Source organism: Quercus robur, chromosome 7 (assembly GCF_932294415.1).
Source record: "Quercus robur chromosome 7, dhQueRobu3.1, whole genome shotgun sequence".
Taxonomy (NCBI): domain Eukaryota; kingdom Viridiplantae; phylum Streptophyta; class Magnoliopsida; order Fagales; family Fagaceae; genus Quercus; species Quercus robur.
The window spans coordinates 543,942-561,541 of NC_065540.1; the positions used below are offsets into that span (position 1 = coordinate 543,942).

Sequence of the window (17,600 nt, forward strand, 5' to 3'; positions counted from 1 at the left end):
CCACAAAATTTGGGAATTAAGTGATGGAAATGAGTACACCAAACACAGCCTAATTTCTTTACTTTGAATCTCAATCCTTCGTTTATACTTTATACGCATGGTGCAGGGCCCAATTAAATAATGCAGTACAATAACAGAGCCATGAGCCCAAATACAGAGCCAACTTAAGCCCATAATCAAAGCCCACTGGACTCTCTTCACATCGGTAGAAATCAAATACAGGACTTTAACGAGGGCATTTCAGTAGCAACCTCATCTACAAAAATCTCCAACACTATAGCTTTATCGTCAACAAGCAGCGAAAAACACTTCCTCTCATTTCTCTCACTCTCTCAAAACTGTAAGAACAGAAAATTTCTTTGCTCGCGTACTCTTCGATTTTCTCAATCTTCTATGAACCAAAAGGACTAAAAGCTTAACTTCCATTACTCAATGATGGCGGTTAGAGCCGTTAACAGCTGCTCCATCTTTCGCTCCGCTTCGCCTCCTCCTTTCTCCGCGGCGGTTCGGTGCCGATTGTACCATTACAGGAACTTGCAGTTTCGCCGATGCTCCAAATTAGGGTTTCGGTTCCATGCATTCCGGTCCGAGAAGAAGCTTTTCGGCCATGGCGGTGTTCGGAGCTGTTCGGTTCACAGTCTCGTCGATAGCGTCATGGAAGAGCTCGAATTCATGCGCAAAAGGAAGAGAGTTTACGCTGCCTCCAAGTAGGTTTTTTATAACTAAATCCTCTTGCTTAATTGTAATTTCGTTGTATATGGAATTTTGATTACGAACTGTTTGGTTTCTGAGAAATTGTAGGAAATTAAGAGGAAAATGTTTGTAATAACTTTTATTTGCTTTATTTTCAGAGCATTTACTTGAAAATCATATAGAAGGAATTTTATCTTTGCTATTTATAATTATTTAGTTACTAGGTTACGCCCTGAAACATTCAACAATAGTGGTGATGAGTTGTCTTATGTGACTGGGGTGAAGCTCCGAGTAGCAAAATTAGAAAACAATTAGAAACTAATTTGGATTTCGATTGTGCTGCGTCTTTAATATAATACATATGATTATCCAGAATGGGATTAACAAGCAGTGGAGAGCTTCTTGAAGATAAGCTTGCGAACCGAGTGCTAGAGAAAGGGTTGCTGTTGGAGTTCAAGAAGGATTCTGATAGGGTCTTATTGGCAGTTGCTCAGAAACCAGACGGCAAAAAGAACTGGATGGTGTCCGATCAGGTTCTAGTAGAAACAACTAAATGCGGCATGTTGAATAGGTTGCTAGGTGTTGTAACTCATTGTTTATTCAATCAATCAAATGCATCACAATAAGTAAGCTTTTTATTAGTTTAACAATTTTTTTTTGGGTGTTTTCCCATTGGCAGAATGGTGTCACATCCTCCATTAAACCTCAACAAATTACATATATTGTTCCGGGCATTGAGAATTTTGATCATACTGGGATTTCAGATTTTATTCAGAAAGCACAGGATAACTTGGTTGGTTCTTGCTTGTGGAATAATTCTATCAAATTTGTCATTTTCTATTTGGTGGTTTTTGTAAAAGATAAAAGTCAGTATTTACTGATTTGATGCAGGATCCAGCACTTCTGGAGTTTGCTTGGGTTGAACTTCTTGAAAACAATAAGTCAGTGACAACCGAAGAATTAGCAGAGGTATTAAATTTTTATTTAGGGATCCAATTTCTAAACCATTGCTCTACAATGACCATTGATTATACTGCAGATGATTTTTGGTAGTGCAGAGCCCCTTGAAAGCTATTGTGCCCACCTTTTGCTATCAAAAGATGAAACGTATTTCAGTGTGCTGGAGACAAAAGGTTCACGTTCTATATATGGACCTCGACCTACTGTGCAGGTACACATTATATTTGGTTTTGACAGTGTTCTCTATCTGTGGACTTTCTTAATTGAATTATTTGGCTTAACTGTCAGAATAATTTTCATGGCCATAGTTTGGAAATTTTATTTAATATATTTGCTAATGCACAGGTATCTTTGAAAATCAGTGCAGTTTGTGTGTGACATTAACAACTACCCTTTATTTTGAATGATCTTTCTGTTAGATGTTTTGAGATTGTTTAGGACTTGTTGTATTTTGGTTTGGTAATTTTAATTGCTTTGAAGAATGGAATAGATCAAAGCAAGAAACTTCACTGGAGGATATCACAATTCTTAAGTGGTGGTTTTTCAATAGGTGTTAGGAGGGATGATTGACAAACCATCAGGCCAGTTTTGAAAAGCCACCAATCAAGGATCTTAATTGTGAGTGCGTAACAGCTCTGTATCTCGTGCATATTGATGGTGGTCATGCTCTACATAATTTTTGGTAATTGTTGTCGTGGTCAATGTCATCTTGCAAAAGTGAAATAAATTGGTTACAATGTTGTATGACTGGAGTTACATTCCAAACCACCCCCCCCCCCCCCCCCCCACACACCCTTTTTTCTGTGCCACTTCTCAAGGTTGCTCCCTGCTGAGCAGCTGGACACAATCTGCATCGCTGGCAGATTAGGAAGACTAATTTTCTGAATGTGATTATCTTAGCCTAAGAGGTGTTCAGCTTGGCCACCCTTATATAGAATTGCCTGTTGGTGGGCCAGGGAGTGGATGAGAATTGGTTCAACTAAAAGTCTAAAACAGAACAATTTGTACACGAGACATTTGTTAGGATTTTAGTTTGATTAGTGTCTCTCAGCCAATCTAAATATACTGAATCATATTAAATTTTAAGATCATGCTACATGTTCAAATTTAAATTAAGCATACTGGGTTTGATTTTGGCTACCTGAAACCAGCTCATCTAAATTGAAACCTAGCTGATCTTGATTAACTCAGATTTTTTGGGGTGGTTGGCAAATACATAATTGGACTTGCTAGGAAAAGTGGGCAACCTACTAAGTAGCAAGTATTATGATATTATAATCCTGATTACGGCTAATTTAATTTTAGGCTAATCTAACAATTAAGTCCAATTATGTAAGTGATTAACCAATTAACCTAAGCATGGATAAAAGCATATAAAACACAATTGAAAACCCACACACACAATCAAAACTCAGCCACTACACATGAATGTGTTATCAAAGAGGAAAACCCGAGAACCAGGCGGAAAAACCTCTTTGCAGCCTCACCACTGAAAATAATCTACTAGAATAGATAGCTGCAGTACAATTTACTAACAAAACCCTCCCAGTAATGTAGCAAAGATGTACTCAAGCCCTCACTGCCCTCCAAGTTCTTGCTAGCAATTGACTCCGCAAGTCATTTCTCCACTCTAGCTCTGGACCAATGCTTCCCAAAGCTTCAAACAACATAAATTCTCTGAAGGATACTTTATGTGTGAAGGATGCAATCTCCTCTCATGGATTTGGCAGTTTTGAGAGGAAGAAGATAAAGAGAAAACTATGGATTTAGCTCTAGGAGGTATGGGTTTTCTCTAGATCTTCAGGTGGGAATTAGGTTTACAAATTCGTGGGAATTGGGGCCTATATAAATAGGCAAAGGGGCTGGTACAGCAGGGAATTTTGTAACTGAATTCCCTACTGTGCTGAAGAGTTTGTAGAACAAATAGGAGGTGAGCTGGGTACGAACTCACTGATCAGCTGCTTTCAAATTCGATTTCTGTGCCATCATCACTTCATACCATTGCAGTTCGTAGGGATGAAAAACACTTAAGCCAACTTTCTCTTTTGCACTTGTACCATTTCAAACCACAAAATTACATAGAAACAATGAAATTTGAAACCCAAAAATACAAACAAATTTGTCATGGCATTAGCCAGCCTACATTACAACACTTAACACTTGCCAACTTTCAAGTTGAAAATATTTCTCCCTTATCCTGTTTAACTGATGTTCTTCTCTCTGTCTTCTGCTTTTCATTGTGGTCTTTACTATTATACATTGTACTGAAACCAAGTCTATATTTAATTAGTGATGCTTCACTCTCTGTAATATCTTTTGTTTTATAAATTCTGTAATGATATTTTGACATGTATCTGAAATTGTGGCACTTTAATTAGTTAGCAGAGTAATACATTATACAATGCTTGGTTGCCTTCTTTTAATTCAATAGTTCTAATAACATGGAACCCCTTTTGTTTGAAAAACTAGGTACAAGAACTTTTACGCTGGAAGCTTGCAAAGGAGGCGGCTGAGCAAGAACTTCAGGAGTTTGTACAATTACTGAAATCTGCTAAGAACATGCCTTCAAAATCTAAACCCCCCAAATCATCTTGGTTGGCTGAAGAGAAAACTAGACACAAAATTGAATCTCTTGAATCTTATGCCATTGATGCCTGCAAAAATGATGACCAAAAGAAGACAGCTGGGATGGTAACTTTTCTAAGTTCGCTGAGTTTGTTTTGGTTTGACATGTAAATTTAGTTTTCTATTGATCTAGAAGGTTTTAGTTGGAAGCAATGATCTTATGATGGTGTTTCTTAAGTGTTGATTTTTTTTATCCTTTTTTTACTTAAAAAATATAAATATAAAATGTTTGTGACCCATGTATATCCAATTTCTTGTTTTTTTTTTTTTTTTTTTTTTTTTCATTTCAGATCCTTAAGGCAATGGGACTGGTGAAAACAGCATCATCAGCTGTAAATCTCCTCATAGATATCGGTTATTTTCCCGTACATGTCAATCTTGAGCTCTTAAAGTTAAATATTCCTACTGATCATTCAGATGAGATATTAACGGCCGCTGAAAGTCTTTTGTCTGAGTCATCTGATCCAGATGAGGTAGGCCTGCGTACTGGGCTGGAAATAAATTTAAAATATTTATGCAGGGGATAGATCATTAAATATTAGAGAAAATTTCATTTTAAACCTTATAATTTAGGGGTTTTTTTTTTTTTTTTTTTTTTTTCTGTAGCTCTTTTTCCTTGTATTCCCCTGTGTACTTGATCTGAGCTTTTTCAATAAATTTAATATTTACTCATCCAAAAAAAATAATAAATTAGGAAGGGTTTCAGATGAAAACCTATAGTTTCACACGTTACAGATTAAACCCTATAGTTTAGGGAGTTTCAAATTAGACCTTATAGTTTCATAAATTACAACTTAAACCCTAAACTTTTCAATTTGTTTCAATTTGAAACCTCTTGTCTCTCTCTATCACCGACTGCAGGGCTCAGGATTTGAATTGAAACAGATTTAAAAGTTCAAGGTTTAATTTGAAACCCCCATTAAACTTTAGGGTTTAAAATCATTTTTGGAATGTCTGCCTGTAGTACAATCATTCTAGGAAAACCATGAGAAAAAACTTTCAGAATCCATTTTCAACTCCCCAAATTGTTATGACTGTAGTTAATCAATCCTTCTATGTAGTGAAGAAACTTTTCTACTTGCTTTTTCCAAACTAAACCTTATGGGAAAAAGCTCAAGGATTGGGCGAAACATGAATTCTTTTATTAGACTTTCAGGGTCTCTTGTTGCTAAGCTTATTTGATGTTCCCTGTCTTTAGATTTACAGAAAAGATCTCACTCATTTGAAGGTTTATGCCATTGATGTTGATGAGGCTGACGAGGTAATTCACATTTTGACTGCTTTCTGTGAAGTAGCGTCAAAATACAGCGTCTAAATGCTAACCAAACAGTTTTATGTAGCTTGATGATGCCCTGAGTGCAACAAGGTTGCAAGATGGCCGGATTAAAGTTTGGATACATGTTGCAGATGCAGCTAGATTTGTACAACCTGGGAGCATGGTAGACAGGTAGGTTTTGAGATATTATTAGAGATATTAGTTATTATTGTGCTATACTTGTATTTGATAATGGCTTTGTAGGGAGGCAATGAGAAGAGGAACTTCTATATTCTTGCCAACTGCCACTTATCCTATGTTTCCGGAGAACCTTGCCATGGAAGGAATGAGTTTGAAACAAGGAGAGATCTGCAATGCTGTTACGGCATCTGTTGTGCTGCGTTCTGATGGCAGGTAAACTGCTAGTTTATTGGATTGTTTTCTTTAGAAATTATTGTAATCAGATGATATATTAGTATGTTAATTGAACTTTTGAAGATATGGACTCACTTGTGTGTATCTGTAGGCCATAAAATCCCATGCAGAAATATGCTATGCTGAGTTTTTAAGGGGGATGTGTTCTGGAACTTGAACAAGCCATCTGTTTGACATAGTATCTGAAATGAGTTTTTTAGTTTTTGATAAGTGATGATACCTATTCATAGAATACTTCTGCTCACGATGATGAGCATACTGTAACCTTAAAGATTTATAAAAGAATTATGCACAAAAATTAAGTGATTCTGTGAAATCTAGAAGGGAGTAGCTATTTGTAAAACCTCACACACAGGACCAACCAAACAGAGTTTGAATCAGCAATGATTCCAACTCAGGCTTTGATCTTTTTGTTTCTTGCAAAATCATCTCTTGATCATATTATCACATATAATAATCTTCCCCCAGGTTTCTGTCCAAACAAATAATGAGACCCTTTTAGGGGCCTTAATACTCCAAGCACTCTTCCAATAGAAAGTAGTTGGTGTACATTGGATAGCCTCATAATAGGAGCGAACATTAAGACTCCACTTCCTTTCAATCTCCATCTCAATTTATCACACCTCTTTTCCTATGGATATTGGAGTATATAAGATCTAGGGAAGAGACTTAACTGACTCTAATTCCCAATCATGAAAATCTCTATGAGACCTCATATTCCAGATTTTCCCTTCCCCGTCTAATTGGCTATCCATGACAGAATGGACTGAAGTATTCTTACCAATTGAGCAAGCGTAAAGGTCAGGGTACAACTATTTTAAAGAATGACGCCCACCCCATGTATTATGCCCAAACCTTATTCATGTGCGTCCCCCACCTCAATATCCACATATTGACCCTGCCCTAGTACTCCTTCAGAGGCAACACCCATGAGTTAAGAAGAGTTAATTATGTTTGTGATGTTATTTATTCCATAGTTACTGGCAATTGTTTAAAATTAAGGCAATTTAGGAATTCAGAAGATCACCTCGTCGCTACATTTCTTTGATGAAACTTGTGTTTAAATTGCTCTTTGGAACACTAAAGTTAAGTGCTATTGGGATGTCTGAATATGATGTTAAGAGTTTTTAGGTTGTTAGCCTGATATGTGGTGCAGTTAAACAAATTTAGAGTATGTTTGGCCAACACAATTATTCAATTTTCTTATTATCATTACCATTAATGTATCTTACTGATGCAGGAGGCACAAAAAGATTGACATGTCCTGCGTCACTTACACTTCTTGAAACTGTACATATACATGGGATTTACATGCTTCTTTATTTATTTATTTTTCTTTTTTCATTGTTGTTTTATGTGACGTCTATTTGACGCCCTAGATGCTTTTGTAGCATTGCAGAATTCTCAGTGGACAACTCAGTCATCAAACCCACCTATATGTTGACATACGAGAGTGCATCTGAACTACTTCATTTGAACCTGGAAGAGGAGATTGAACTGAAAATTCTATCTGAGGCGGCGACTTTACGGTTACAATGGCGGCAACAACAGGTTATACTAAGAATAATCAACTCTAAAGAATCTAGAGTTCTTTGATTTATCAAAAAAAGAATCTAGAGTTCTTTGAAGTCCTAATAAATCTGTTGGTGGTTCCAAATATCCATGTCCATAGACACTTATCAAAAAAATATTCATGTCCATAGACCTTGAGGAGGCATGTTATGGTTGGTATGAATTAAATTCATGTAGAATCTAAAGATGTTCATGAATGATCAAAAGAAAAGGGTAAATTACATTTTAAACACTATATGCTAAGGGTGGTTTCAAATTAAACCCTATAGTTCCAAAAGTTTTAAATTAAACCCTGAAGTTTAAAACTATTATAAACTAGTCGATTACTAGTGCGATGCACATAAAAGTTTAACATAATATGATTTTGTTTATTTATTATTTATTATATAAATATGAAATTCAATAATTATGATAGTCATTAATCGATATTTTTTTATGATTGTGTTTTTACGTAGAATTATATTTTCTAGCATTGGACATTTATTATAATTGTGTTTGTATATGAAGCTAGATATGCTATTATTTAAAGAAAATATGATGTGCTAAGATTCTAATGGAGGGTTTAAATATAGAATAGGATTTAAATTTTATTAAAAATATATATTAGATTAATGACTTGTAAATTTGTAAGGCTCAAAAGCTTATGCTATAGGGAATTTTAGATTGTTATTCTTTAGTAGTTTTGATACACTTCCTGTGTATTGGAGCCCTCTCCACTTTTGAGTAAGGATTTAATTTTTTTTAAAGACATTTTATGCATTTTCAGGGTGCAGTTGACACAGCCACGTTAGAAGCACGCATCAAGGTGGCTAACCCAGAGGATCCAGAGCCTGTTATTAATCTTTACGTTGAAAACCAAGCGGACCCTGCAATGCGACTGGTCACTGAGATGATGCTACTCTGTGGGGAAGTTATAGCCACATATGGTTCCCGCAACAACATTCCTTTACCCTACAGAGGACAGCCCCAGTCAAATATTGATGTGTCTTTATTTCAACATCTTCCAGAAGGACCCATTAGGAGTTCTGCTATTGTTAGATTAATGCGGGCTGCTGAAATTGATTTCAGGAAGCCTATACGCCATGGGATTTTGGGACTCCCTGGTTATGTTCAGTTTACATCTCCTATTCGTAGATATATGGATCTTCTAGCTCATTATCAGGTTCATTTCTTTCATTCCTGTTGTTACATATGAATTCCCTATATATGTACACTGACATTCCTGTTTGTTTTTAACATTTTTATGTGTATGTAGGTCAAAGCATATCTTAGAGGTGAATCTCCTCCTTTCTCAGCTGGCCAACTAGAAGGAATGGCATCAATTTTAAACATGCATTCTAGATTAGCAAAGAGGCTGTTCAGTAGCAGTCTTCGGTATTGGATCTTAGAATACCTAAGGAGTCAACCAAAAGAAAGAAAATATCGTGCATTGATCCTTAAGTTTATTAAAGATCGGACTGCAGCCTTATTGTTAGTTGAGGTATGCTGTAATTAGCTATTTGTAATTTTATAATGCAGCAATCTGTCTCATAAATTATGTCAAGTAGTGCAAACTGTCCAGGACTTGTTGGAGATAGGGGTGTGCATGGGATAGGTTGAGGAGTTTTTTTGATCCAACCCACCATGGTGGGTTAAAAAATCCAACCCAACCCAACTTATTACAGGGGTCCAACCCAACCCACGTGGATCGGGTTGGGTTGGGTTTGGATCCATGGGTTGGACAGTTTTTTTTTTTTTAATTACTATCATTATTATTAAATTGAAAATTAGAACAACACCACTACAGATAAGAACAAATTTATAACCAAATAATCATGAGCATAACACCAAACAAACACAAACTATATGAGGAAGAGGGGCAAAAAAGTAAATAAAAAATTGTATAATATATATTTTAAATATATATATTTTTAAATTTAAATATATATTAAATATAGGTAGGTCGGAATGGGTTAGGCGGATTTGTAAATCTTATGACTTGAACCCAACCCGACTCATTGTTAAAAAAATTTCATAGCCCAACCCAACCTGGCGGGTTGGCGGTTCGTTGCACACCCCTAGTTGGAGAGATTGAACTGTAAGAGTATCGGCCATGGTAACACTTTGGCCATTGATGGAATAAAGATGTGCTAAGTTGATCTGAAGGTGGCATATATAAAAAATATAAATGCCCTCCTATGGGCATGCTAGAGAAATAGGACTGAGGTTTACAAGTTGAAGCTGAGAAAGATATTTGGTGATGATATGAAGTGTGAACAATAGAAATCTGCGATGGTAGCTTCCGAACAAATTTTGTCACTCAATGATGAGAGATGTTAATTTTAACACTTTTTAGGATTTTTTTTTTTTTACTTGCTCCTTACTGGTTTCATAAAATTTTTGTTTCCTTCACATGTCAACATGCAACCTTCAATTAGATGGTCTCCAATTGGTTTTTCCCTAGCCCTACCAGCTGATTGTGCTCATCTTTGATGCTCTATATGGATACACACAATTTCTGTAGAGAGGAACAATTATCTTTACTAGTATGTTTAGTTTGAGGCAATCGTTTAGGATTCTCAGAAATCATCACTGGATTCTTAAGTGTTTTCATGTTTGGGGAATCCTGTGGGTACTCTTTTAGGTTTCTTGGGAATCCTGAGAGGATTCTTGAGCATTCTCATGTTCATGTTTGGTTGCAAATATCTCAGGGGAATCTTGATGTTCCAATTGCCATCATAACTTTATTTTCCTCTCCTTCTCAATTTCACTCCTGCTGTTCCACATTTCCTCTCTATGAGCCATCCATATTGAACAAGTATATTCCAATTTTTTTCTCAATGTAATGGCATCTCAAGCCACTAGTATCAAATGCTTATATAATGCATTTTATCAATGTACCAGTTGCCCCTGCCCATGGTTTGAGCTTTAAATGTAATGGTAGAAATTGGGAAGATAAGGTAAAAATTTCATTTGTATTAAGCCAAAAAGAAGCAGAATATGCAACAAGAAGATAGGCCATCATACTATATGTAGCGTTCATGAGGTTTATGGCTTTTGTCTCTGGCGGATCTATCATAGTTTGTTGTTTATCCCTTCCCACCTCAACCTATTTTTTTTTTTTTTAAATAATATTTTTAATAATTTATTCTTTGATTTGAAATTCTAAAACCCTTGTGGTTTCCATAACTGCAGATTGTTGATTGCTTTCCTTGTGACTATATTGATTGAAGTGCTTAATCGATGTTTAAATTTTTCAGGTGGGATTTCAAGCTTCTGCATGGGTATCTGTTGGAGCACAGATTGGAGATGAAGTAGAAGTTCGGGTGGATGAAGCTCATCCACGTGATGATTTTATTTCTCTTAAGGAGGTTATTTGAGGGCTAGAAAGAGATTCTTTTGACTGGATCTTATCATCATAAAAGTATTTTCTCTGATATTGCTGTGGTTTGTATTGGTTACATTCACACCAATACTAAAGTTGGCCTTTCTTGTGATTTTGGGAGAATGAGAATTAACTTGCTTCAGAGTCTTTGTTTTGACAGAATGATTATCAAGGCATCATAGCTTCTGCAATCTTTGAAAGTGATCAGAATCTCGTACCGCAAAACAGATACAAACATCACTTTTCAAGATGAATGTTTATGAAAATCACCACCTGTAGAAGTGACTGCCCATGTTGCATCGCATGACAAACATACTCTGCTTCAAATTATTTTCTGCAGGAATAGCTTCAAAGCGTGCTCCAATTCAAATTGACTAATGGCATATTGAGCTCTGGAGATTTTGGTCAATACGTGCGTAAGATTGGTTGGTCATTCATTTTTCAGGGCCAGCATTTCTGTGTGTTCATTTTGTTCTTCAAAGTTGTTCCTATGAGGAGGCATGACAAACTAAAGTCATGTATACCGTTATAGCTGATCTATTTTTGTGTAAGTAATTTTGTAACATGTGGTATAGTTTCCAGTCACACTCTTCCCTTTTAACCAAAAGCAGTGAAAGCAAAGATCTTTTCAGTCACGAATTGCATACAAATTACATTGTAGATGAACAGATTTGTACTAGTTAGCCAACTGAATAATTTTACTAGGGGAAGTTAACAATGTTGTATCATGTAAAATTGTCAGTCACTTCGATCGAAGTTTTGCTGGGCCTTCAGTCGAAGTTGTGGAATATGGTGAAAACTGTTCAGAGAAATCCATACGATATAAGCGAATATAATAATAGAAGTGGGAACCAAAGGAAACCATGATATCTAGTCATGTTTCTTGTGGCCTTAATGATTAATGCATTGTAATGCGCTATTTCTTCAAATTCTAGTAGCCTCAATCGGATCGACTCATTCGTCTTCAGTTGCAACGCAATCTACTTTTTTCCTTGGCATTGGAGATCTTAATTTTTATTCCCGTCAAGTTGTAGCTATCCCAATGGTGAAGATCTCAGTAGCAAGTTTTGAGAATTCAAGCTGACGGCGTGCATGGCGATAGGCCGCATTCATATTCAAACAACAGAACCATAACAAAAATAATTGTGACTGGCCATATTCATGGTCCTTGGTCCATAATTATTAATCCAATAAAGCTAAAATAACCAATAAGAAAAAGAACCAGTAGTTAGTTTCCAAGGTGGAACCCTTATCTGGCTGTCAGTATGGATAACACTTAAGCTGCTTTGGTACTGGGAATTGGCCGTGGTCCATGGAAGTTAAGATACACAGAAGATTAAAAAAAAAAGGTGCCAATTCAAGGAGAGTAGGGGCACTTATTATGATGCATGACGAGCTTTATTGTTTTTATGTGTCATACTATACGAGGTAAAGCCATGTGATACGTGGAATTTAGTTCTGTACCAAACGGTGTCTTGCAGATTTACAGGAACACCAAACTTTTTTGAACATGGGCTTTACATTTCATGTATAACGTAGCACATCACCATTCGTCACCATAATGCAACTAAGTCTGAGCAGCTGATAGCGTTTGATATTTTATATTGTTGGTGGCTTCATTTCCATATGGCAACAGACAAAGCTGTTGATACAGTTGAACTCAGCTGCATAGGCTCTCGGAATTCTGTGCTGCAGATTGTATAAGAGAATTTACATTGGGAAATTGCGGGCCCACATTTAGTATCTCCGGAATATTCACAAGACTAATTAGATCTTATCACGAGGATTTAGCGGTTGCATCAAAAGGTGTAATAGATGTTGTCTTGGGTTTGGTTTTGTGTTCATCATGCATAATGCATGCGAGTGTGCTTGCAATATAAACTCAGCAATTAGTGTAGTAACACGGGGTGGCCACCAAGTTCAGTAATTCTGTCCCCATTTTGTCAGGCTAACTGCTTCAGGCTCCTATTAGGAATCATGAAAGGTAGGTAGTTTGGTAATTGTGTTTGTTGGTCCTCAAATAAGAGTGGCTAGCTACCTTCTGAGAGTGCAGAGAGGAACCTCCTAAAGATTGCATTATGGGATGGGGGGCGGCTGGAATTTGTTTGGGGTCGTCTTTCGTTATCGTGACATGTGTTGTATTTTGATAAGTTAGTAAATAGGCACAGGTTCGTTTGGAGATAATTGATACTTATACCGATGGGTTATTCGTTGACCGCTATTACTGCGTTTTCTTCTCTTAAGCAAAAATATAATATAACCGAGTGATGAAAATAATAAATTAATAAGAAAAAGAGTTTTCTCGTATTAAAGTAATTTAGGCTAGAAATAGAGGTGAAGAAATTTGTTAGGCTATTGTTCAAGAATAAACAAATTTATCTAGCAAATGAATATATTCATTGACGCCAAGTGCTATTGGTAGCAGCTACACGTGGGTCATGGGTCCCTTATCAGATTAGTGATGTAAAAAATGAAGACGATTCAAGAAAGATTATATACAGAAAATTGCTTTTAATGAGAAATTAAGTGAATAAAGAAGATGGCAGGAGTTGTTGAGAGAGTGGGAGAAATGGCACTTGGAGAGTGCTACTGAGCCAGAGACAATCGCCTTAGTACCTGTTGAATTAGAGGAAATGGGTGTTTGGACTTCTCCAAGTGAAGCAGGTGTAAACTATTTTTGTGCAAACCACCCCCACTCCCTCCCCCCCCCCCAACTCCCCTTTTTCCAGGTGTTGGGCAGTAAAATGTGCAAGTGGCTATGGGTTTTTGAGAAATTCAACGAATTTGGTTTTCCACCAAACAAGGTAGTCTGGTTGATCTGGTTTAGTTTGTTTTTGTTGTGCAACAGTGGGAGCTCTATCACTAATTATTATGATTTGGGGCTAGCTGAAGCGCATTCACATGAACAAGAAAATAAAACATCTACACAAGACAATAATGTTTAATGTGATTCAACCAACTCTATACCTATATCCACGCAAACTAAAATATCCACTATTAACGATATGAATTACAACAACATTAATCAACACTTATCACACAAACAACACTCACAAACCCAAAGCCCCAATACACCCAATAACTCTCTCACACTCACAAAACAAACAACTCTCAACACACAACCATGGGGTAATCTTTCAACCCAAATAATCTACCAACTACTCTTCAGAGAAACTAATCATGTTGTTCTAGGAATTTTTCATCTCTCCCCACATGGTAGGAACCTTGGGTAAAAGCCACCAAATTACTACTCTTTGAAGAAACTCACTCATGTTCTTCTAACAGTCTCTCACCTCTCCTCACCTAGGAGGAACTTTGGGCAAAAGCCCTTCAAACCTTTTGCAATAATGCATATTTATAAAGTTTTAATTTTATTTCTTGATGGAGAAGGAACACTCATTATTTCTTCAATAAGTAATATTTTTCTTTCTATGACAAGGAAAATCCTTGTCTTCCACAACAAGAAAATACTTTAATACCTTTCCTTCTATGTCAAGAAAACTCAAACCAAAACTTATTAGGAATTTGAGGCAATATTCAACAGTTTCTTTAAGAGAAACAACAACTTCCGGATTTGAGAGATCACAAAAATAAGGAACAATTGAGATCTTTTGGTGAAACTAGGAATGGCCAAAAACATGGTTTATTCAATGTGTTATTCATGGGCTCTTGGGTTCTATAGGTTCCTTAAACCCATTTGGAAGATTTTCAAATAGCAATTAATGATTTTTCCATAAGAATGTGAATTCATGTAATATAATAAGAGTATTAAGTGGGAGAATAAGAAAATGTACTTGGTTATAAAGTAGTCTTTGCATGTCCTCATTAGTCATCACGTTTGTTCATATTTCAAAAACAAAGAATTCCGTAAATAAGTAGTACTTTATTAAGTTTATTTTAACTTCATTAAACTGCTAGTGGTGACTGAAATTTCAAGGGAAAAATCTTCACTCTCCTTTTTAGACAAGTTGCTTTTCGTTTCTCACTATTTCCGCTTAGATGCCCATAAAATATTGGAAAGAAAGGAATAAAAAATCAAATTATTTTATTTTATATAGATATGAAACTAATCTTACACCAAAGAATGAGGGAATCCTTCAAGACTATGAAACTGATCGCAAGAAAAATCTTCCAAGACCTCGAGGCAAACCCGAAGGAAATAAAAAAGTGAGTGAAGTAGATACAGGACAAGGAGGCAAAATATGAAAATCCATAAAAATACGAGTCAATGTAAAAGAGATCAGACTTAGAGAATTGAGAAGACAACCTGACCGAAGTCATTAGCCATTATGTTTATGGAAGATGGCTGAGTAGAAGAATCCCCCTTTATAGGACTAGGGGAAAGACGAGTTTGCTTAAGCAATAGTCAAGTTATCTCTCTGCATAAGAATCCATAGATCAATTTGATTATCAAGTAGCTTGGGATAGCGATCCAAAAGTTTGCTCATCTTGTTGTAATCATCCAAATCGCAATATGCTCAAAATTCGACTAGGGAAGTTGATATTCCAATAATCAATAGGGACAAATAATTCATGGATATTATCATCATATCATGTCGAGTCAAGAGATTAACCTGGAAGTACGTAAAATTTCAAAACAACTGAAAGCATCGAAAAGGCAGGAATACAAAGCAACGCAATAAAGTGTGTTCTCAAGTTTATTGGATTTTTAGGTTTCTTTGGATACAATTTATTTTACTAAAAACTGAAAATACGGTAACAAAATAATTTTTAAATGTGTGAATAGTACTGTAGGATCCATGAACAATGCATTTTGTCTCCTGCAAAGTGAATCCATGTGCATGAACAGTGCAAGTTACTGTTCATACACGCTAAAAAAAAACGCAAACGATGATCCAAACACACACTTAGTACTTGTTTGGCAAATATTATTTTTGTCAATTTATTTTACTATTCAGCTTATTTTTGCTATTATTTATAGACCCTACTGTACTTTTTGGTAATATTAATGAGTCCCACTATACTATTTCAGCTAACTTTTACATTTATCTACAGTATATTCAACAAAAAAATTTTAATTTTATTAAAATAAACGGATTCCAAACAAACTCTTAATATCTAATCATGACCCTTAATATCCAATCATGACCGACTAGTCTAATTAGGGAATGAAGGACAACTGATATGACAAGAATTAAATAAATTAGATTTATAGGGAAATATAAGATTTAATAACATCCCACCCAAATTCAAATTCTACTCAATAAGGAATATGATAATTGGTAGTCAAATTAGAGTAAAACTAATGAGGCACTTAATTGGGAGCTCATCACAAAAAGGTGGGTAGACGATGTTAACCGAGAAATCTCTCCATGATATTAGAATGAGTCCAATTCTTTGCTAACCTATGCATCGAAGACTTCTTTTTAGGGCACACCTCGACAGGGTTTTTTTTTGGTTCTCTTCTTTCTTTTTGTAGGTGTTTGGTGTTCGAATTGGTTGTGCAAAATTAAACATAATCATCATCCATGCACTAAATCACAGTCCATTGTAACAAATTTAATGAGTGAGCAAACTTCCATTTCTCATATAATAATGTTCAGTCTCTGTTTTAATAATGAGGTTAATATTAAAATCAATTTGAAAATATGAGGATCAAATTCACTAGTAAAAATACAGGAATAGAATTGAAACTTTAAACTTCAAACCGTCCCAAATTTTGGCGGATCAAAAGTGTGAAGCTCTGATTCTCTAAAAAAAAAAAAAAGTGTAAAGCTTTTTTTTTCCCTTCCCTTTTTGGTCAGTAGAATCATTTTGAGTAATTTAATTGGCTGTATGCTTTCCTCATTAACTTTCTTTATTCGTTTTTTTTAATGCATGGCATCTAATTCTATTTCTTCTATGATGCATTTACCACAAATTCAATACACTTGTGCTGCCTAATTTTTCAATACACTTGTGCTGCCTAATTTTGCAATTCAATATGATGAAAATGAACCTCAAGAATAATATATTCCGAAAATTGTTATAAACGTGTCCAATTTGGTTGGAGGTTGCGTCGTTTTTATATCTCTATAACTGGTCCCAAAAAGACCAAAAATTTGTACAAAAAGGAGTGATGCAGAGAAGTGAGAGAGATCACATGGATGTAGAAATCTAAATTGTATTTTGGATGATGGGTCATGTGGAAAACAAAGTCTCATTTCAGTGTCACTTGTCCCTATTGATAAGGTTTATCCCCACATGCAATTATATGATCTTTCTTATCAGCCCCATGCACTCTTGCTCCAAAATATTCATAACATCTCTCGCTCTCTCTATGTATGTATATCTCATGCGGCATGATTTCTTCAAGCTTTACGAACAATTTTTAACCATGTCTGTAATGATTTACAGGCTCTTTAACTTAGCGACATATATGCTTGGACAAAAGTTTGGTAATCAACGGGTTTTGGAAGTTGGAAGTGCTTTCATTAAGCTTGTGCGTGACTTAAAGTTTTACAATATTGAAGAGCAAGATTATTACTTTGGACAAGTTGAATGGAGACAGTGACGGGATATGCTGTGGAAAGCAGGCCAAAATCATTTAGATGCCTAACATGGGAATTTGATTTGTAATGATTTCAAATTGAAAAAATCATTTCGAAATTGAAATTTGTAGGCACCAAGATCTTATTTTGAAGCATGTATATACTACGATTAGTGTTGGGAAATCATTTTCTGAATACTCAAAAA

General features: G+C 35.7%; 1 protein-coding gene across 3 annotated transcripts; it reads left to right on the top strand.

The window, feature by feature from the left end:
* The first annotated feature begins 255 nt into the window (after window positions 1–255).
* Window positions 256–11,539, top strand: LOC126691593 (ribonuclease II, chloroplastic/mitochondrial). 3 transcript variants are annotated; one of them, XR_007644806.1, is made up of 15 exons: window positions 256–707; window positions 1,067–1,226; window positions 1,373–1,486; window positions 1,585–1,662; window positions 1,733–1,864; window positions 4,123–4,344; window positions 4,569–4,751; window positions 5,477–5,539; window positions 5,619–5,725; window positions 5,798–5,947; window positions 7,360–7,519; window positions 8,307–8,702; window positions 8,796–9,020; window positions 10,780–10,966; window positions 11,065–11,539. XR_007644806.1 is itself a non-coding variant. In XM_050386626.1 (15 exons), the coding sequence occupies exons 1-14, from the start codon at window positions 433–435 to the stop codon at window positions 10,897–10,899; spliced, it is 2,385 nt and encodes a 794-aa protein (XP_050242583.1). In that variant the 5' UTR covers window positions 256–432; the 3' UTR covers window positions 10,900–10,943; window positions 11,065–11,539. The 3 variants fall into 3 exon arrangements, 2 of the variants coding, with proteins under 2 accessions (XP_050242583.1, XP_050242582.1); XM_050386626.1 differs by having other exon boundaries at window positions 10,780–10,943; XM_050386625.1 differs by having other exon boundaries at window positions 10,780–11,539.
* The last annotated feature ends 6,061 nt before the right edge of the window (window positions 11,540–17,600 follow it).

Coding starts and splice junctions, on each gene's coding strand:
- LOC126691593 (XM_050386625.1), top strand. CDS start 433: ATGATGGCGGTTAGAGCCGTTAACAGCTGCTCCATCTTTCGCTCCGCT. Junction 4,345..4,568: donor AAAAGAAGACAGCTGGGATG/GTAACTTTTCTA, acceptor TTTTCATTTCAG/ATCCTTAAGGCAATGGGACT. Junction 5,948..7,359: donor GTGCTGCGTTCTGATGGCAG/GTAAACTGCTAG, acceptor ATGCTTTTGTAG/CATTGCAGAATTCTCAGTGG.